General features: G+C 43.0%; 1 protein-coding gene across 7 annotated transcripts in view; it reads right to left on the bottom strand.

Moving 5' to 3' along the window:
- Nucleotides 1–18,841, bottom strand: part of rcbtb1 (regulator of chromosome condensation (RCC1) and BTB (POZ) domain containing protein 1) — a 47,890-nt gene that overhangs the window by 15,083 nt on the left and 13,966 nt on the right. For 6 of the 7 annotated variants that reach the window (XM_060898847.1, XM_060898842.1, XM_060898843.1 and 3 more), the window contains exons 2-8: nt 14,098–14,242; nt 13,639–13,789; nt 7,231–7,397; nt 3,858–4,016; nt 3,434–3,541; nt 3,098–3,240; nt 736–926 (exon numbers count right to left, since the gene is read on the bottom strand). In XM_060898847.1, the coding sequence (XP_060754830.1) occupies nt 736–926; nt 3,098–3,240; nt 3,434–3,541; nt 3,858–4,016; nt 7,231–7,397; nt 13,639–13,789; nt 14,098–14,223 (1,045 nt within the window). In that variant the 5' untranslated portion in view covers nt 14,224–14,242. Of the gene's footprint in view, nt 1–735; nt 927–3,097; nt 3,241–3,433; nt 3,542–3,857; nt 4,017–7,230; nt 7,398–13,638; nt 13,790–14,097; nt 14,243–18,841 lie in introns of those variants that run through there. The other variant, XM_060898848.1, reaches the window with a different exon arrangement.

Here is an 18,841-nt window from a genome sequence, read left to right as displayed (position 1 = left end):
ACATTCACACCTACGGTCAATTTAGAGTCACCAGTTAACCTAACCTGCATGTCTTTGGACTGTGGGGGAAACGGGAGCACCCGGAGGAAACCCACGCGGACACGGGGAGAACATGCAAACTCCGCACAGAAAGGCCCTCGCTGGCCACGGGGCTCGAACCCGGACCTTCTTATTGTGAGGCGACAGCGCTAACCACTACACCACCGTGCCGCCTTTTTAAATAGATATTATAGAAATAAACATGGGTCACAATGACCAAATTTCAGAGGGGACTAAATTTCACAGATTTTATGAAATCGAAAGGCCGTCTAGCTTTAAGTTGTGCAGCCAGGATGCAGCTCAATAAAATGACGGTCCATTTTGAGGGAAGGAACAATAAATAAATAAGTTAACTGGCCACTGGCTGAGTTTAGCACTAGATCTTAGAAGAGTGCTTTGGTTTTGCTCCATGCAAAATGTCAACCTTACCCGGGGGGGGGGGAGTTGTGAGGACAAGAAATTCTATTAATTTCCATATGATAATTTCTTCACAGTCTTCAGTGAAAAATACATCAGACTCTACAGTATCCGATCCATAAACTGAAACACATCTGGAATGTAGAGCAGCTTACTTTTGAATATTGCTCTGTGCTCTCTTTGTAAGGCCACATAAAAAAAAAAAAAAAAATATTCAGCGATCTCTCAGTGACATTGAGCTGAGGTCAAAAGGACATGTCCATAATGCTTGAAACTCACCCATGGACAGGAGTCTCCACATGACCGATGGCGTCGCGAAGCAGGCGAAGACGTCGTCGGTGCAGCTGAAGTGTGTGCGGTGGGGTAAGACGATGGACTGACCTCTGCACTGGCCCCACATATAGACCTGGCCACTCTGCGTCTTCGCTGCCGAGGTGTGCGTGGAGTGACATGCCGCTATCTCCACAATCCTGGAAGAGTTTGGAGATAATCAGAGGAAAGGGAGGGAATACAGGTGACGAAAGAGCTAAATATAAATGGAAAGTCAGAGGCTAAAAGCCAAACAAATCCTGTGAGGAACACCAAACAAATCCTTCAAAGACTATTGGACCAAGAACCTTTTCAGAAGTCCCCCCCCCCCCCCCCCCCTTTCTTTCAGGAGATGACGACATCTTCCTGTGATCACAATCTAAGAACATGGGGTGAATACACATTTCATCAGAGCGAGGTGATCACAGGACACTCGAACAGGGAGAGGAGGAAACACCAGAGCAAGCAGTCAGGAAAAGGGCTCCAAGACCCAACAATGTGGAGAAGTACTGGCATGCTGACTAGCCACACACACTGTTATTTATGCAATGTGACCATTCTGCCACACCCAGCATTTACTCCCACAACAGTCTGACAGAAAAACAAAAATCAACAGCAAACAAATACAAGAAATACAAAAACAAGAGTGCTCTGAGAGCACAATATCCCCCGCTGGCACCTAGGTCATAATTCTGGTAAAATGCGACTGAATTGAACAAAATTGCAATATGCATATTACCGACATATAACACAGAATCCTGTCAAGTTTCGTGAAATTCCTCCAAAAATTGTGAGAGGAGTTGATTTCAGAAAGTAAGTACCCTTCTCGGGACAGACGGATGGACATCGCCACGACATGATACCCTTTCGGTCAGCGGGGGATAAAAATTGTGAGGGAAGTTGAGTTCAGAAAGCAAGCACACCTTGATGAAATTGCCAAAGTACAAGTTTGTTAAAGGTGTCATTGCATCGTTTTTTCATTAACTGTGCGGTGGTCTCTAGTATGAATGAATGCCGTGAGCCGGTTTTGGTGAAAAAAAAAAAAATGCTGTGGTTCTCCTGTTTCAGGCTGTTCTAGTTTGGTGGAGGAGTGGGTGGGGAGAGAACGACAGGATTTCAGCTCTTACTCATGAATATTCATGACATGTTAACATATCGCTTCTGATTGGCTAACAGCACTGTGACGATCCCTCCAGTGGGTTATGGGCGAGGCCATGACTACTAATTTTCAAAGTGGCGCAAGTTCGTAGGCCTTTTTCTGATTCGCTCGTTTTTCCGTCTATTTTCTTTCATAGGCTAATACAGGGAATAGGGGTAGAAGAACATTTTCACGTGCAGCATGCATATGCAACTCGGCGTGACCTATGGTATTTCAAAAAGAGCAAGTATGTGGCAGCGGGGGCGTGGTCAAGCGGCGGTCTGTGAAGGGATGGTGGAGTCAGGGAAGGTAAGTGGCAGAATCGCTGCACCTGACGGGAATTAACCTGTGTTTGTGTGTCTACCTCAGTGACCGCGCCCTATAAGAGGAGAGGGAGAGCAGAGGAAGGGAGCTCTCCCGACCAGAACGTACGTGTGTGTGTGTGTGTGTGTGTATATGAGTGAACGCTGAAAAGAAAAAAAAAAAAAGTTATTGAGAACTCAGTTCTGGCCTGCTGTGCTACACCCACCTGGTATAAAACTACAAAGTATTAAACAGTTTGCTGTGGAATGACACCTTTAATAATCAAGGGCATAACTCTGGGGAAAATTTGCCCAAATTAAACAAAATTCCAATTTATGTATAACTGTCATATAACAAAGCCTTTTGCCAAGTTTGGTGAAATTCCTCTACAAATTGTGAGAGGAGTTGATTTCAGAAGAACGTACACCCTCATGAAATTGTCAAAGTACAAGTTATTTAATCAAGGGTCAAAACTCTGGTAAAATTTTCACAAATGAAATCACAATATGCGTATTACCGTCATATAACGAGGCCTTTTGCCAAGCTTCGAGAAATTCGTCCAAAAATTCTAAGAGGAGTTGATGTCAGAAGGCGAGCACACCTTCATGAAATTGTGAAAGTACAAAGTTGTTAATCAAGGGCTGTAACTCTGGTAAAATGCAACCGAATTGAACAAAATAACAATATGCGTACTACCGACATAGAACAAAGAATCCCACCAAGTTTCATGAAATTCCTCCAAACATTGTGAGGGGAGTTGATTTCAGAAGGTGAGCACCCTTCCCAGGACAGACATCGCCACGACAATCCTCCTCCGGGCCTTTTGGCCAGCGGGGGATTAAATAAATAAGAAAGATCAAAACAGTAGACTACAAATCCACTCCCTCTCACCTCTCTTTCTCAGCCATGACCTGAACTGGGCTGAGTTGATTGCTCTTGTTGCCTGTACCAAGCTGGCCGTAAGTATTGGCTCCCCATGCATACAACAATCCCTCATCTGTTAGTGCCAGTGAGTGGGCATAACCACAGGCGATCTGAAACACATGGCACAAGCTTTAGCTCAACACAAACTAACTGTGATTCGGCTATGCAACAACATATGGCAAAGTTTCATTCCAATAAATGAAATATTCAATTTATATTTACAATTCAAAATTCCAAGACATAATAATCTTTACAGATTTATGGCTTTTGGATAGTGACTAGTATAAAACAACCAAAAATGACCTGTAGGATGCAGACACCCTGTAGCGCTGCTAGACGACACGGCGTCAGCTGATTTCCATTGTTCCCCAACCCAAGCTGTCCATTACCATTATAACCCCAACCATACACCTAAAAAACACAGGTACACACTTAGAGCTAAATGTAGAGACAACACCGTACACATGAACAATGTACACAGTCGGAACAGAATTCGAAAAATGAGAGTACATCATTGCACAAATAAAAAACTGAAGATAGCTGAAATAAAAATTGTGAGCAAAACATCTCTTCTGCTTCAAATTCAAGATGTCTGAGATGAGGTAGCCCGTCACTGAGATTATAACTGTACTAGGTGTTCAAAATGGTGTTCAAAATCTGACAAATTAAAACGTTTGTTTTTTGGGCTCTGCAAGAGTAAATTCATGACACTTGCATTCACGTTTACCTCTCCGTTGTCCGTTACTGCCATGGAGGAGGTCTGACCACAGGCTATGCTGACCACTGTTTTGTTAAGGAGGCAGCTGGAGACCCTGCGTGGTGTGGGCTGGTTGGCTGTGGATCCTGACCCCACTTGACCGCAGTTATTATAGCCCCAAGCAAACACCTGAGTGACCAAGTAAACCATTTGAAATGATGAGTGATGTGCAAAAGAACAAACAACGCCCAAATTTCCCGTTCCATCAAGTATTGTGCTCGTAATTCGAAACAAAGGAGTTCACTAGTTGTATTTTCCATAGTTAAAGCAAAAGCCGTTCCAGGACGTCGCTGTTTTTGGGCCGCAAAGGATAAACTGGCATTTTAATAAATAATCATTGCAAAAGTAACTCATGTGGATTGTAAAAGAGAAATTACAGAAACCTGCAATATTGGCCTTATTTATAAACTGAACTAAAGCAATGACCATTGCAACCTCAGGTGTGAATTTAACTCTGGGATTAATAAAGTGATCAATCAAACTGTCTATCCATCCATCTACAGTGGTGCTTGAAAGTTTGTGAACCCTTTAGAATTTTCTATATTTCTGCATAAATATGACCTAAAACATCATCAGATTTTCACACAAGTCCTAAAAGTAGATAAAGAGAACCCAGTTAAACAAATGAGGCAAAAATATTATACTTAGTCATTTATTTATTGAGGAAAACGATCCAATATTACATATCTGTGAGTGGCAAAAGTATGTGAACCTTTGCTTTCAGTATCTGGTGTGACCCCCTTGTGCAGCAATAACTGCAACTAAACGTTTCCGATAACTTGATCCATCCTGCACACTGGCCTGGAGGAATTTTAGCCCATTCCTCCGTACAGAACAGCTTCAACTCTGGGATGTTGGTGGGTTTCCTCACATGAACTGCTCGCTTCAGGTCCTTCCACAACACTTCGATTGGATTAAGGTCAGGACTTTGACTTGGCCATTCCAAAACATTAACTTTATTCTTCTTTAACCATTCTTTGGTAGAATGACTTGTGTGCTTGGGGTCGTTGTCTTGCTGCATGACCCACCTTCTCTCGAGATTCAGTTCATGGACAGATGTTCTGACATTTTCCTTTAGAATTCGCTGGGATCATTCAGAATTCATTGTTCCATCAATGATGGTAAGCCGTCCTGGCCCAGATGCAACAAAACAGGCCCAAACCATGATACTACCACCATCATGTTTCACAGATGGGATAAGGTTCTTATGCTGGAATGCAGTGTTTTCCTTTCTCCAAACATAACGCTTCTCATTTAAACCAAAAAGTTCTACTTTGGTCTCATCCATCCACAAAACATTTTTCCAATAGCCTTCTGGCTTGTCCACGTGATCTTTAGCAAACTGCAGACGAGCAGCAATGTTCTTTTTGGAGAGCAGTGGCTTTCTCCTTGCAACCCTGCCATGCACACCATTGTTGTTCAGTGTTCTCCTGATGTTGGACTCATGAACATTAGTCAATGAGAGAGAGGCCTTCAGTTGCTTAGAAGTTACCCGGGGGTCCTTTGTGACCTCGCCGACTATTACACGCCTTGCTCTTGGAGTGATCTTTGTTGGTCGACCACTCCTGGGGAGGGTAACAATGGTCTTGAATTTCCTCCATTTGTACACAATCTGTCTGACTGTGGATTGGTGGAGTCCAAATTCTTTAGAGATGGTTTTGTAACCTTTTCCAGCCTGATGAGCATCAACAACGCTTTTTCTGAGGTCCTCAGAAATCTCCTTTGTTCGTGCCATGATACACTTCCACAAACATGTGTTGTGAAAATCAGACTTTGATAGATCCCTGTTCTTTAAATAAAACAGGGTGCCCACCCACACCTGATCGTCATCCCACTGATTGAAAACACCTGACTCTAATTTCACCTTCAAATTAACTGCTAATCCTAGAGGTTCACATACTTTTGCCACTCACAGATGTGTAATATTGGATTATTTCTCAATAAATAAATGACCAAGTATAATATTTTTGCCTCATTTGTTTAACTGGGTTCTCTTTATCTACTTTTAGGACTTGTGTGAAAATCTGATGTACAACAGTGTTACTAGAGCTATAAATTAGACTTTACACACACACACAAAGTATTCATTGACAAACAAGGACATAGACAAATGTACAGTGCCTATCTACACTGAAGGCTAAAGCAGAACAACAACCCTTCAATTTTACAGTCATGCTGTTCAAGCTTCCGTCTTACATTTTGCACAACGTTGCTAAACAGCCAAGTGCCATCATAACTTTTATGAAGCTGAAGGTGTTACATAATTCACTCCTATCGAATGCCTTTCAATGTGCAACTAACCTACAACATATTACTTCCAGGCTTTCGTCTAAACGGGGGAACAGGGGTGCTGCGCCCTCTTACTCTCGGCGTGCACCCTCTTACCGACTCCGTGAAAACATCCCAGCAACACTACGTGACAATGTGTCTGATCATCAAATACGTTATAATTGCTCCAAAAATATTCCAATGATATTAGATACACCGCCAGACGGTGCAAAAACAATCCGAATTGGCGTTTTCCAGACTGAGGCGCCATGTTGTTTAGGTGTTTACTTGTCGCGGCTGCTCTCGCGAGATTTGACATGGGTTACATACAAGGTCAGCTGACTTGTAGAGCGAGATTTCTCGAGACTGAATGACCTTTCACCCACCGGCGCGGGAGCTTTTGACAGAAGTAGTTCGCGAGTTGTTTTTGTTGACGCTTGGGCATTTAAAGATGTCATCCCGCGGCACGAAGCGGAAGAAAGCCAAAGACTGTCCGGGGCAGAAGATGATTAATTCTTTCTTTTTCAATGTTGACAGACAATTTGTTACAATTTCCCTCTTAGATAGCCTCAGAATGTCCTATTGGAGCATTTTTCAAAGGCTTTGCACGGGGGGGGGGGGGGGGGGGGGGGGGGACGACGACAACCGGCACCATCTCCCCCCCCCGCTTCGCTCCCTCGCCATGGTGAGCGCCCTCATACTAAATTTTTCTAGAAAAAACCCTGACTTCTATCAGAAACACAGAAATCTACTGTATTATTTCTAAACACAGAAGAAGTGGAAGCAGCCAGACTAAAAAGAGTGGCAAAAAGAAGCGGTTTGAGTAGGTTAGGCATTGAAAGATCCCAAATGTGAATCAGACAGAATAGAAATCGCCTTCATAGTAACTATGATGCTGGGGGGGGGACGACTACAAAAACATTCTTCAGCCACAGAACATAATGGATGAAATGAACAATAAGGTCAGGGAGGTCTACTTGACTTACCGCCCATGTCAAAAATGAAAAATAACACGATTAATATAAAAGAAGGCAGCTCAGACTTCAGTTCCTGTGCTATCCCTCTTCTCTCTCACCTCTCCATCGTGGGTCAGGGCGACTGAATGGTGCGATCCACAAACCACATCGATCACTCTCTTGTTCTGCAGGTTCGTGGACACAAGCACAGGAGACACGCCCTGATTGGTAGTCCCATTACCAAGCTGACTGTACCCGTTATGTCCCCACCCGTACAGCTGGCCCTCTGCAAAAGCAAACAATGCACTGATCTGAGAAGAGACAATATACTGACACGAGGATATTTCACAATACTTATATATCCTGATTGCACTTGGGAAATGTACTGTGAAGTATTAGAATTATTATTACTCTCATCATCATCATCATCATATACACACTTTCAAGATCAATAATGGCACATGCATGATCCACAGGTGTGATAAAACTGGATGCACTCAAAGCATGAATCTTTATCACATAGATTTGCTCTAGAGACAGATAATTATGTGGAAAGGGAGCCAGCATTGATGTCTTACACGTGTCTCGTCACATATCGAGTAAGTGTGTGATCTATAAACTCTCACATAGCCCTTCAACAGTGCCTGTATTTATTCCAAAGGAGCCGAATCAGGGATTTGTATAGTTCCTTTGTTAATTGGCTAGATGGTTCATCATCATGGTGAAACAGGAAATGGCCTTCTCTTTCCTCAAACTGTCACATCCGCGTGCCTTGAACTTTCACTTGCGCTCTAAGCAGCACGTACCTCAAGGACTAATTACAGTGTTCTTCACGGGCGCTTTTAAAGCTCATAGGCAACGGTTTTAATTTTATGCACATTTGAAACTTTATATGTTAAAATAACCCTCTGTAATTTTCTTCTGGTCCCAAGAAGTATTGTTAATAAGTAATAATTAAAATAAGTTAGCGCAGATCGTGGCGAATTTCTGTTCGGCTATTTTTTTTGACCACTCGGCACGTGACGTCATTTAAGCCAAACAAACGGCTCGAGTTGAGTCCGCTTCCATTTACTTACATCGCCGTTCGGCTTGAGTACAAACGTGCATTCAGGAATTTCCAAAGAAAAACCATGCCTTATTGTCATGCGGTGAACTGTAACAACGGGACCGGTTCAGGAAGAAGTAGTTTTTACCTTTTTCCGAGAGAGGAGAAGAGGCAGAGAGAGTGGATTGGCTTTTTCCGGAAGAGGAGAAGAGGCGGAGCGAGAGGATTGGCTTTTTCCGAAAAAGGAGAAAAGGAGGAGCGATAGGGTTGGCTTTTTCCGAAAGAGGAGACAAGGCAGAGAGAGTGGACTGTGCGCATGAAACAAAATCAAGCAGTCAAAGAAGAAATGGACCAGCAACGCTCAAGCAAAAAGAAGATTGGAGGTAAACGTTTTTACTTTTGCTTGCAATTGACAAGTCAAGAATCCTGAGGGATCCTGTACAATCATTGTGGAAATAAGACAAAAGGGATATTTCCTCGCTTAGAGTAGGCTATAAATAGTATAATGCCGCGGATGGCAGGCTAATGTGGCCTACCAGCGCACTGTCCAGTAATCGTTACCTATATCCACTAGGGAGGGCGGTTTAATTATTCTTCAAAAGGGCTCTTATTTAGTATTACAACGAAAGTAGGAATTTATCATAATTACCAGGATAAATCGTTTGGGCGCGAGTCTTGTTGAGGTCCGGGGTCACCACGATCAGAGTCGGCCGAGTCGCTGTCCGATTCCGAGGCCGCACGGTCAAACCAGTGAGCCACATTCACCGATCGCTTCACAACGGCCATAGGTTCATACATATATGGTTTCACCTCTCGATATTTAATTCGGAGAGTTCCTACTTCAAAATCATTATCGCTTTCAGACATTTTACACAACCTCTCACGACCAAAGTCCGTACATGTGTGTTTGGTTCGCAAGTAAACACAGAGCTGCTCCAGGTCTGTTTGGCTTAAATGACGTCACGACGACGGCCCCCTGGTGGTGAAAGTGCACACAAGTGAGACGTAAACAAACCTTCGGAAATTGGGCAAAACAGTACATTTTAACCGTTTTATTCAATTTTAGGGTGCAAATTAGACACTAGGAAAATTGAATTCGTTTTTTGGGTCATTCTTCTAGACAAAGTTGATATTCTACGTTTCACCTCCGACCCTTGCCTATGACCTTTAAAGTGGTGCACTGCCACATTATAATTCTGGCCCGCTGCCCTTCCCTTGGCCAAAAAAAAAAAACAAAAAAAAACCGTAACTTCATCAGTATACACCAAATAAATCGTTAAGTATTCGCTTTATTATAATTTTGTATCTAACACGCAGAAGACCATTAAACGAATGCATACAGTGCTACCTGAAGTGGCCACGCAATTGCAATAGAAAACCATCCGGCCGGCTGCATACAGACTGTGACCCAGAGCTCTACAGATTGAGGTCTATCCCTGCGTTACACTTCACCGCACCACGTTACACTATACTGACACACAGTGACGCTGGAAGCTACAAGCTGCAGCTAGCCAGCAGCTAAATAACTTTTCGGGTGCACACACTTGTAGCGTTATTATGCAACGGTTACACTTATCTATGGTCTTTTCTGACCATACACAGTTACAGTAATCATATAACAGCACACACACACTAGTTAAGTTCAGGTCTTTTATTTTACGCATCTGTGATTGTGTAGGCAAGAGCTGCATTTTCCCGTTGCTTCACTGTGGTTTTTTACTGCAGGACTCCTGGGTTCCTGGGTCAAAGGACCCAAACTATGGTGGCCAGGGTGGCTTTGTAGTGCCAGTCTTGGGCACGCGCACCAGCTCATGCACGGATTGGAGTGGTTTCACCCAATTAACATTATGTGTATTGTAAAAAATGTATGCATTTATTGTAATTGGGTATTTTGTTTATGCATGGAAATTCATTTATTTTTCTGACACACAAAAAAATAATTAATTCAGGGACGCGCAACAGGCACATCAGTCTCATCTCATCTTCTCTAGCCGCTTTATCCTGTTCTACAGGGTCGCAGGCAAGCTGGAGCCTATCCCAGCTGACTACGGGTGAAAGGCGGGGTACACCCTGGACAAGTCGCCAGGTCATCACGGGGCTGACACATAGACACAGACAACCATTCACACTCACACCTACGGTCAATTTAGAGTCACCAGTTAACCTAACCTGCATGTCTTTGGACTGTGGGGGAAACCGGAGCACCCGGAGGAAACCCACACGGACACGGGGAGAACATGCAAACTCCGCACAGACAGGCCCACGCCGGCCACGGAGCTCGAACCCGGACCTTCTTGCTGTGAGGCGACAGCGCTAACCACTACACCACCGTGTCGCCCAAATGAGTCTCACATTGACAATAAAGATATGTACACTAAGAATGTGTTAATTTTTTGTAAAATGATTTTAACAATGACTTAGCATTTCCTATCCATTTATTGGCCAGTTCCACTGTCAAAAAAGCCCAAAGTCCATCAGCTTCAGGGGGACCCCCAAACCCCCACCACCACCTTTTATTTTTGAAAAGTGGAGAACCCAGAATTACATGCACCTGTCCGGGATTAGAGTGCAATCAGCATGTGCTTATACGGACACTGCAAACTGACAGACTTTGTGAAGTATTGGGCTCAGCATGTTCTACCTGACCTTACCAAGCCTTCTGTTTATTATTGTCTTCCTGGTTTTTGACTCACATCTGCATTTTGGTTTCTGCATTCTGGTTGTCTTTGCCTAGTCTCGTCTGTTTGTGTCTCGTTTGACCTTAGCCTGTTTTCTGGATCTTCTCATCTCATCATCTGTAGCCGCTTTATCCTTCTACAGGGTCGCAGGCAAGCTGGAGCCTATCCCAGCTGACTATGGGCGAAAGGCGGGGTACACCCTGGACAAGTCGCCAGGTCATCACAGGGCTGACACATAGACACAGACAACCATTCACACCTACGGTCAATTTAGAGTCACCAGTTAACCTAACCTGCATGTCTTTGGACTGTGGGGGAAACCGGAGCACCCGGAGGAAACCCACGCGGACACGGGAAGAACATGCAAACTCCGCACAGCAAGCGCCGGCCCCGGGGCTCGAACCCGGACCTTCTTGCTGTGAGGAGACAGCGCTAACCACTACACCACCGTGCCGCCCGTTTGCTGGATCTTGAATCTGCAATACATTTTGGACTATGTGCCTACTCGTTATTTTTATAATAATAAAAAACTCTTCGTGTCACTACATCCGTCTTTCCGCCTCACCAATCTTGCTACATGTCTTGAAAATTCAGAAACCAATAAGAATAGGCTGAGCAAACATGTCAATTTGAATATATTCAGCAAAATACACAAAAGCCTGATACAACAGCTGAGAAAATGCGTAGCGTGCAAGGGTCAACACATGTTGTAGAAAATAAATACAAAATTACATACATGTAGTTATACTCTCATTGGTTCCCAGACTGTTGAACACCTTGTAATATAGTACACATTCTCTTCATGCAATAGACCGTGAGTTGGCCTAGTGGTTAGCGTGTCCGCCTCTCGATCAGGAGATTGCGAGTTCTACTCACGGTCGGGTCATACCAAAGACCATCATAAAAATGGTACCTACTGCCGTCTGGCAAGGCACGCTGCAATACAGATGCGAGTGAGGAGTCAAACTCTTGCGGTTACCAGAGGACGAGCCCCCCCACTGTAACCCTAGCTATGGAATAGGTGAGAAGCCGAAAGCTACGGAAACGGAGATTGGCGCCGCCCTATGCACCACATGGCATGGGAAGGACTTCTTCATGCAATACATTATTGTGTCTATCTGTATACTTAAAATATATTACTCAAGTCTGGGTAGTGCTTTAGAGTGTTTTCATTCTGAACTTCTTTTTGAATTTAAACGTAAGGTGATGGCGAGTTGAACTCGTACTGGTTCCCAGTGTATTTTTGAAGCCGAGGTTATTTAGCTGTATTTCTGTACAGTTTTGGCAAACAAGAGACTCCTTTTTAAACTTACCATGAAATGATAATCATGTGTAGTCGTACTGTACAATCCAGCCCCATGTCACTGTAATCGATGCAATTATGTCTCATCAATGCAATTATTATGTGCAATAATATAGGCCCTAAACTCTCTCTCTCTCTCTCTCTCTATATATATATATATATATATATTTATTTATATATATATATATATATATATATATATATATATATATATATATATATATATATATAATTTATATATATATATAATTTATATATATATATATATATATATATATATATATATATATATATATATATATAGATTTAAAGCCATACACACACACACGTGTGTGTGTGTGTAAGGTTTTATTCCTTTGTAAGGATAAATAATTCTAAGTATTTATTCTTGACCAAGAAGGCAGTAATTTATTTTGTGACAGGGTTGTAGGGATTTATTCTGTTCAGTTGGGATGACCTTCTGTCTCAGCTAGACATTGTTTGAAGGTTCCATTCTGTCTGGACATTGCTGTCGTGTCATCAGAACATTCTGCTTATTTTGATGTGAAATGTGTGTTATTGATCAGATTATTGTGTCTGAACAGCGCCAAGGTCTGCAATGATGTCAGACACACCCACACACACCCACAGCTGCATATCCAACCTGTATTTGGGATTAAAAGTTAGATTTAAAGCCATGATTTAAGTTAGTTTTATAGCTACACGTGATTTAGGATTGTTAGATTTAACCAGTCTCTTCAGTGTTGAATTTGAAATTGAAATGATTGAATGTTAGATTTAAAGCTGCATTAAGTGATTCATGTTAGTTTTATAGATTTATATTAGCCTTATTGCTGCACAAGGTGTTAAGACTTTATGATTTTAATATTTTAGAGCTTTTTAAGATCCTTTATTATTTTAGACTATTACATATACTATAACAGTGATTTTAAACTATTCCTGTATAACCTGACCTTCGTCCAGTGGAGAAGACACTTTTGTTAGACTAAACATAGTCTTTGTTTAATATGACATGATTGATCCAAGGTTTCACTCACACACACAAAATCCCTGTATTCTCTCATTGTATTGGCGGACTTGCGAATAAAGATTGCGAACCGATTGTGGGGTTCCTTTCTTTTTTCTGCGACTCACCCCCAGACGTCTGGGTAACGCGAGGGGACTGATCTCGAGATGGTGAGGGCCAGAGGTGAAAAAAAAAACCCTAACAGTGTGTATATATACAGAGTTTACCTGTAATGTGCAATTTTTCCGAGCCTCTCAATAAGGCAATTTTTTTTCTATACTTTCTCACGGTAGCTAATGCAAATAGCCCTCTGTATTTAATCCTTCGTTTGTCTAATTTTTATTTCAGTTTTATTTGTTATCTGTTTGACATTTTCTTGCTACTGTAACACGTGAATTTCCCCGATGTGGGATGAATAAAGTAAATCTAATCTAACCAATCAGACGACAGTCCTTACTCCAAAACAGGTATTCAACCCCACGAAGCAGGTCTTACCTTCTGTAACTAGCAGCACATGTGGTCCACTGCCATAGCTTAGACTGACCACCTTCTTCCCACTCAGACAGTCTAGCTTTTTAGGGACGATGGTGCTCGTGCTGTCCCCTGTGCCCAAGCAGTTACTGCAGTTCAGCCCAAACACGTACACCTGTAGAAACAAACAATACCAATTCCATCTAAACTCAACATCTGAGACCTTGTATTACATCGAGCACTAGAAAGAACTGAGCCGATACAATGAACCCCATATGCAGGTGTGTGTGCCAGTACTAATTTGTTCCTATTTTTCAGTACAATCTGGCCCCACTTTGGTCCCATTATTGTAAACCACATGCCACAAAAGGCTCCTGTAAGAACTTTAAGACATTTCTTTTAAGACAGTGTTGCATCTGGTACTGGTTAGCCTCCTTGACTAACTGGGTTATGGATTGTGACTGCGTATCACACCGCACTCACCTCGTTATCATGGGTGATGTAGATTGCCTCGTTGGCAGATGTTCCAAACACACACGCCTGACGTATTGAGGCAGTGTCCTGTGCACTCACGAGGCTAAAGAGGGGCCATTTGCTTACATCCACCATGGCTAGGCTGTTGAAGCTCCTGGGGGAAAGGGAAAAAGATTAGATTTGGATGGGGAAACAGCAGATGCAACAGTTACTGGAACAGGCACTGTGGCTGCCGCCACTGCTAACATTAAACACACACAAAACAGGAGAACAGCAGTCATAGCCAGACATTTATAGAATAACATTCATTCATTCCTGCTTTCACATCCCACATCAATAAACTTTTGGCATTAACGGCTGCTAAATACCGATGTAGTTGTTGAAGGGTCAACCGCAGAAACTCTTGCCAGAGTGCCCAAGTGTAGAAATGATGCCCTATCGCTAGGAGATTATGAGTTCAAAACCTGACAATAAACACAGACATCAGTGGCCAGGAGTCCAAGACAGCAAAACTGACTGTGCACTCGGAGTGGGAGGGATGGCATTACTCTCTCCCCAGTCAACCACAGCAACACTAAACAATCACAGACATGTGTGATCTCATGTATGAGTAAGAGGGCAGATAGCACTTTCCTTCAACTGTGATTGGTTGCCCTGTGACGTTGCATGAGCAGTAGTTCATAAAAGACACAGTGTCTGGCTTCACCGGTTAACAAATTTCTTCCAGTCTCTAATGCTGGGATCAGACTACACAATGTTTTTGTCTTTCACGATGGTCACCATGCCAGATTAAGCAATCATAGCACCATAAATTCTTGCAGTGTCTTCGTCAAGAGACTGGAGCATGACAAGTTTGACCCCAACAAATCATTGTTCATGTCCTTATGTGCTGTTGGGGAGGATGGTCAAGAAATTGTCAACCATGGCTTGAGAAGGCCTATCAAGCCAGGCGACAAAATACAAAAATTCTGACGTCAGACTTCTCGTCAGGGTCTCATGGAGTGTCCCAGATGCCACATTGCTGTTCTTTGATTAGGTCACACTACAGGGCCTTGTTCTTCATTCCCAATGTTCATATTCGAGCATGACAAACCCATTTTAAAAATCAGACTGAATTTGTGTAACCTGATCCCAGCGTTAGTGGTACTGGGAAATTTCCAACCACTACCTAGCAATTTAATTGATACTATTTACAAGGCATAATTCCCACTCATGCTGTACAGACCAGCTGTTTGTGACGATGACAACATTTTAACATCTTGTCAATCAAATAAAATATACCAGAAGTTCATAGTAATCGTACCGCACAGGGCTCTACACTAACTTTTTTTTTTTTTTCAGGAGCACACGTGGTCCCAAGTTAAAAATTTTAGGAGCACAGGGAAAAAAATGGGGGCACAAGCAGGTTTTCATTTTAAAGGTTTATTGCAGCGCAAACCTTAGACACACCAACACATAAAACGCAAAATTCAATTGAGAATGAATGAATGAACGAATGAATGAACGAACAAACAGTAGCTAAACAGACAGCAGAGCTAACATCATCAAGGACAGCTCCCACCCTGGCTCTGAGTTCTTTGACTTGCTGCCCTCAGGCAGGCGTTACAGGTGCATCAAAGCAAGGACCAACAGACTCAAAAACAGTTTTTTCCCCCCACAGGCCATAACCACCTTGAACAATTAGCCTTTTTCACATTATGGCCTACTTTACACGGGGACGGTCTGAAACAAAAACGCAAAAGTCCGTTTTCATTCCCACTTTTTTCCGCGTCTACACGACCGTTTTCAAGGAGGAAATCTGCGTCTATACGGTGACGCATAAATGTGTGGAATTCAATTGAATGTGCATGCCAGGCGGCTAGGTGGTGCTGTGAAAGACCTCCGCTATGTCTGCACGCATGCGCAACGTCTTCCGTCTTGTCTGATCTGCACATCTGCGCCGCGAAAACTTTGACTACTCTGGCTATGGTAAGTAAGAAAGTAAGTAAAAAAGTAAGCGCATACTATACCCGCCTCTGTTCATTAACGGTATATGTGCAGATTCGGTATAGATGTTCGAAGGACTCCTGGACGTTTATTAAAGCTGCCAGAGCAGCTTGAAGGTCCGTTGGATCGATGTAATCAGACATGCTCTTACTTTTTTACTTACTTTCTTACTTCCCGGGCTGGCATGTACAGTATATGACATATGTATGACGTAAACGCGTACCCGACGTGAGCAGATCCGAGCAGAGTTTCGCGTATTGGGTAGTTTAGACGGATATGCAACGGGGGCTGTTTTTAACTTATCCACTCTGGAAGGCGTTTTCAATTTTTTCCGTTTTTCAGCCCCGGAAACGCCGTCCCCGTGTAGACGAAAGGCACTTCCGATAAAATATTTAGTCGTTTTTACCCGACAGCGTCCTCGTGTAAACGGGCCCCAAGTCACTTGCAGGGGAACTCGTATCCGTTTTCAGCCTTTTGAATGGAAGAAGAGGTATACGGCGGCCACATGTGTTAACAAAACTGTGTCATTCACAGATAAGATTGATAATAATATTGCGCATTGTTGTTTATCTAGCCGCCTGGCATGCACATCCAATTGAATTCCACACATTTATGTGTCACCGTAGACGCAGATTTCCTCCTTGAAAACGGTCGTGTAGACGCGGAAAAAAGTGGGAATGAAAACGGACTTTTGCGTTTTTGTTTCAGACCGTCCCCGTGTAAAGTGGGCCGTAATGTGAAAAAGGGTAATTGTTCAAGGTGGTTATGGCCTGTGGGAAAAAAACGTTTTTGAGTCTGTTAGCGACCATTCCAGTCACCTATCTGCCTTGTTTTGGAAAGGAAGTTTACTGACTTTCTATGGTTGCTACTTGTTAGCCAGCAGATTAGCATGCCGCCTCTTCTTCCATTCAAAAGGCTGAAAACGGATGTGAGGTTCTTCTGCAAGTGACGTAATGTGAAAAAGGCTAATTACATGCACTGACTGATGCCACTTCTGGCAGGTGCAACAATGCACCAACAAGGACCTAAAAGGACAATATTCTCACACTTACCTGATACAGTGCAATACTTATTACAGTGCAACCTCACAGAGCAACTTTTTAGTTTTTATAGCTTTTGAATATTTTATATTTCTACATTTTTACATCCATACCCAATACAATACCAAATACAGTGCAATATCCTGAGTTTTGTAGCTGAACTGAGGTTCTATAACTAATGTGCAATTAACATCTGCAACTCAACACGCCCAGTTGTGTGTGTATATATGTGTATATATATATATATATATATATATATATATATATATATATATATATATATATATATATTCATTCTTTGTTTTTCTGCTGTGTTGTGACATGCACCATTTGTATATACTGTATATTATTTTTCTGCTGTGTTGTATGTTCCCATCTAAATGTTTGCACTGGAGTGTGCGCTTTCCATCTCATTATATAATTTTCCCGAACCTTCTCCCGTCGTTCTAGCTTTCTTCACTACACTTTCTTCCTCATCCGTTCTTTTATTCGTTTCCACCATCATTGCTTTTAAAAAACGCCGTTATTCTCTGCATAGCGAATATATTTCTCAGCTCGGTCCGAACCAGCTCTCAGTTATCTCTCAGTTGAATGTGCTGAAGATGAATCCCTAAAAAGCACTTTTCCCACCTAATGCCACACCCACAACATACAACCGTGGGAAAGAGGGGCAATCACAGAAAGAGTAGAAGAAAACGGGAAATGTTACGGGGGATATTTATTGTGATAGTAGACTATTGTAGCGTCAGCACAAAAGCACCAGACTCAACTTTAACTGAAAGTGTTATTCAGTAGCCTAAACTTATTCAAGCTACAGACCGAGAAGAATAAAAATGCTGAAATCTCATGTCCCGGTAAAACGCACTAGCATGGCAGAACGGCAAAAAAAAAAAAAAAAAAAGTAACTTTTTCACTCTCCCCCCCCCCGGCTACCGTGGGAACCACCGCAGTGCAAGACAGAGTCAATGCACGCAACTACAGACAGGGAGCAAGGCGCAGGCAGAACACACACACACACACACACACACACAACAATACAGGCCGTTACTCGTTACACTGCCCTGATGCTACAAGCATGTGTCTCCCTGAGAGGGAGCAGCCCCTCCCTCGTGTGTGTGTGTGTGTGTGTGTGTGAGCGCGAGCAGCCCCTCCCCCATCCGCGCGCTGAGCGCAGAGACACAGATACCCCTTTTCCACCAAATCAGTTCCAGGGCTGGTTCGGGGCCAGTGCTGGTTCACAACTCGTTCAACTTGTGAGCCAGCTGAGAACCAGTTTGCTTTTCCATAGCTCGCGGTGCTAAGGGAAGCCACGTCATTACGTTGCTGTATACGTCAGTTACGTCACTACATTTGCATAAACCTTGGCGCGAATATCGAAGCAAAAACAACACGGAAGAAGCAGCAGCAACAACAACAATAATAAATGACTTCACGTTTGTACAGCTGCTGCTTCTCGTCGCTTAAAAATGGCGATCTTTCGCGGTCTTGTTATTGTTGTTGGTCTTAACAACTCCGCCCCCCCCTGCTGATGTAAGCGGTTCTTTCCTCTGGCCCAGCAGAGTGTTGGTGCTAGCCTGGAACCGTTTTTTCTGGCCCCAGAGCCAGTTCTTTGTCAGTGGAAACAGAAAACCCGGTTCCAAACTAAGCACTGGCCCCAAACCAGCCCTGGAACTGCTTTGGTGGAAAAGGGGCAAGAGAGGCACACAAAGTGAAGGATTTTCTCAGAG

This window comes from Neoarius graeffei, chromosome 18, assembly GCF_027579695.1.
Source record: "Neoarius graeffei isolate fNeoGra1 chromosome 18, fNeoGra1.pri, whole genome shotgun sequence".
NCBI classification, from domain to species: Eukaryota; Metazoa; Chordata; class Actinopteri; order Siluriformes; family Ariidae; genus Neoarius; species Neoarius graeffei.
The sequence above is the reverse complement of the archived record's forward strand: the minus strand, read 5'-3'. Positions and strand labels throughout refer to the sequence as shown.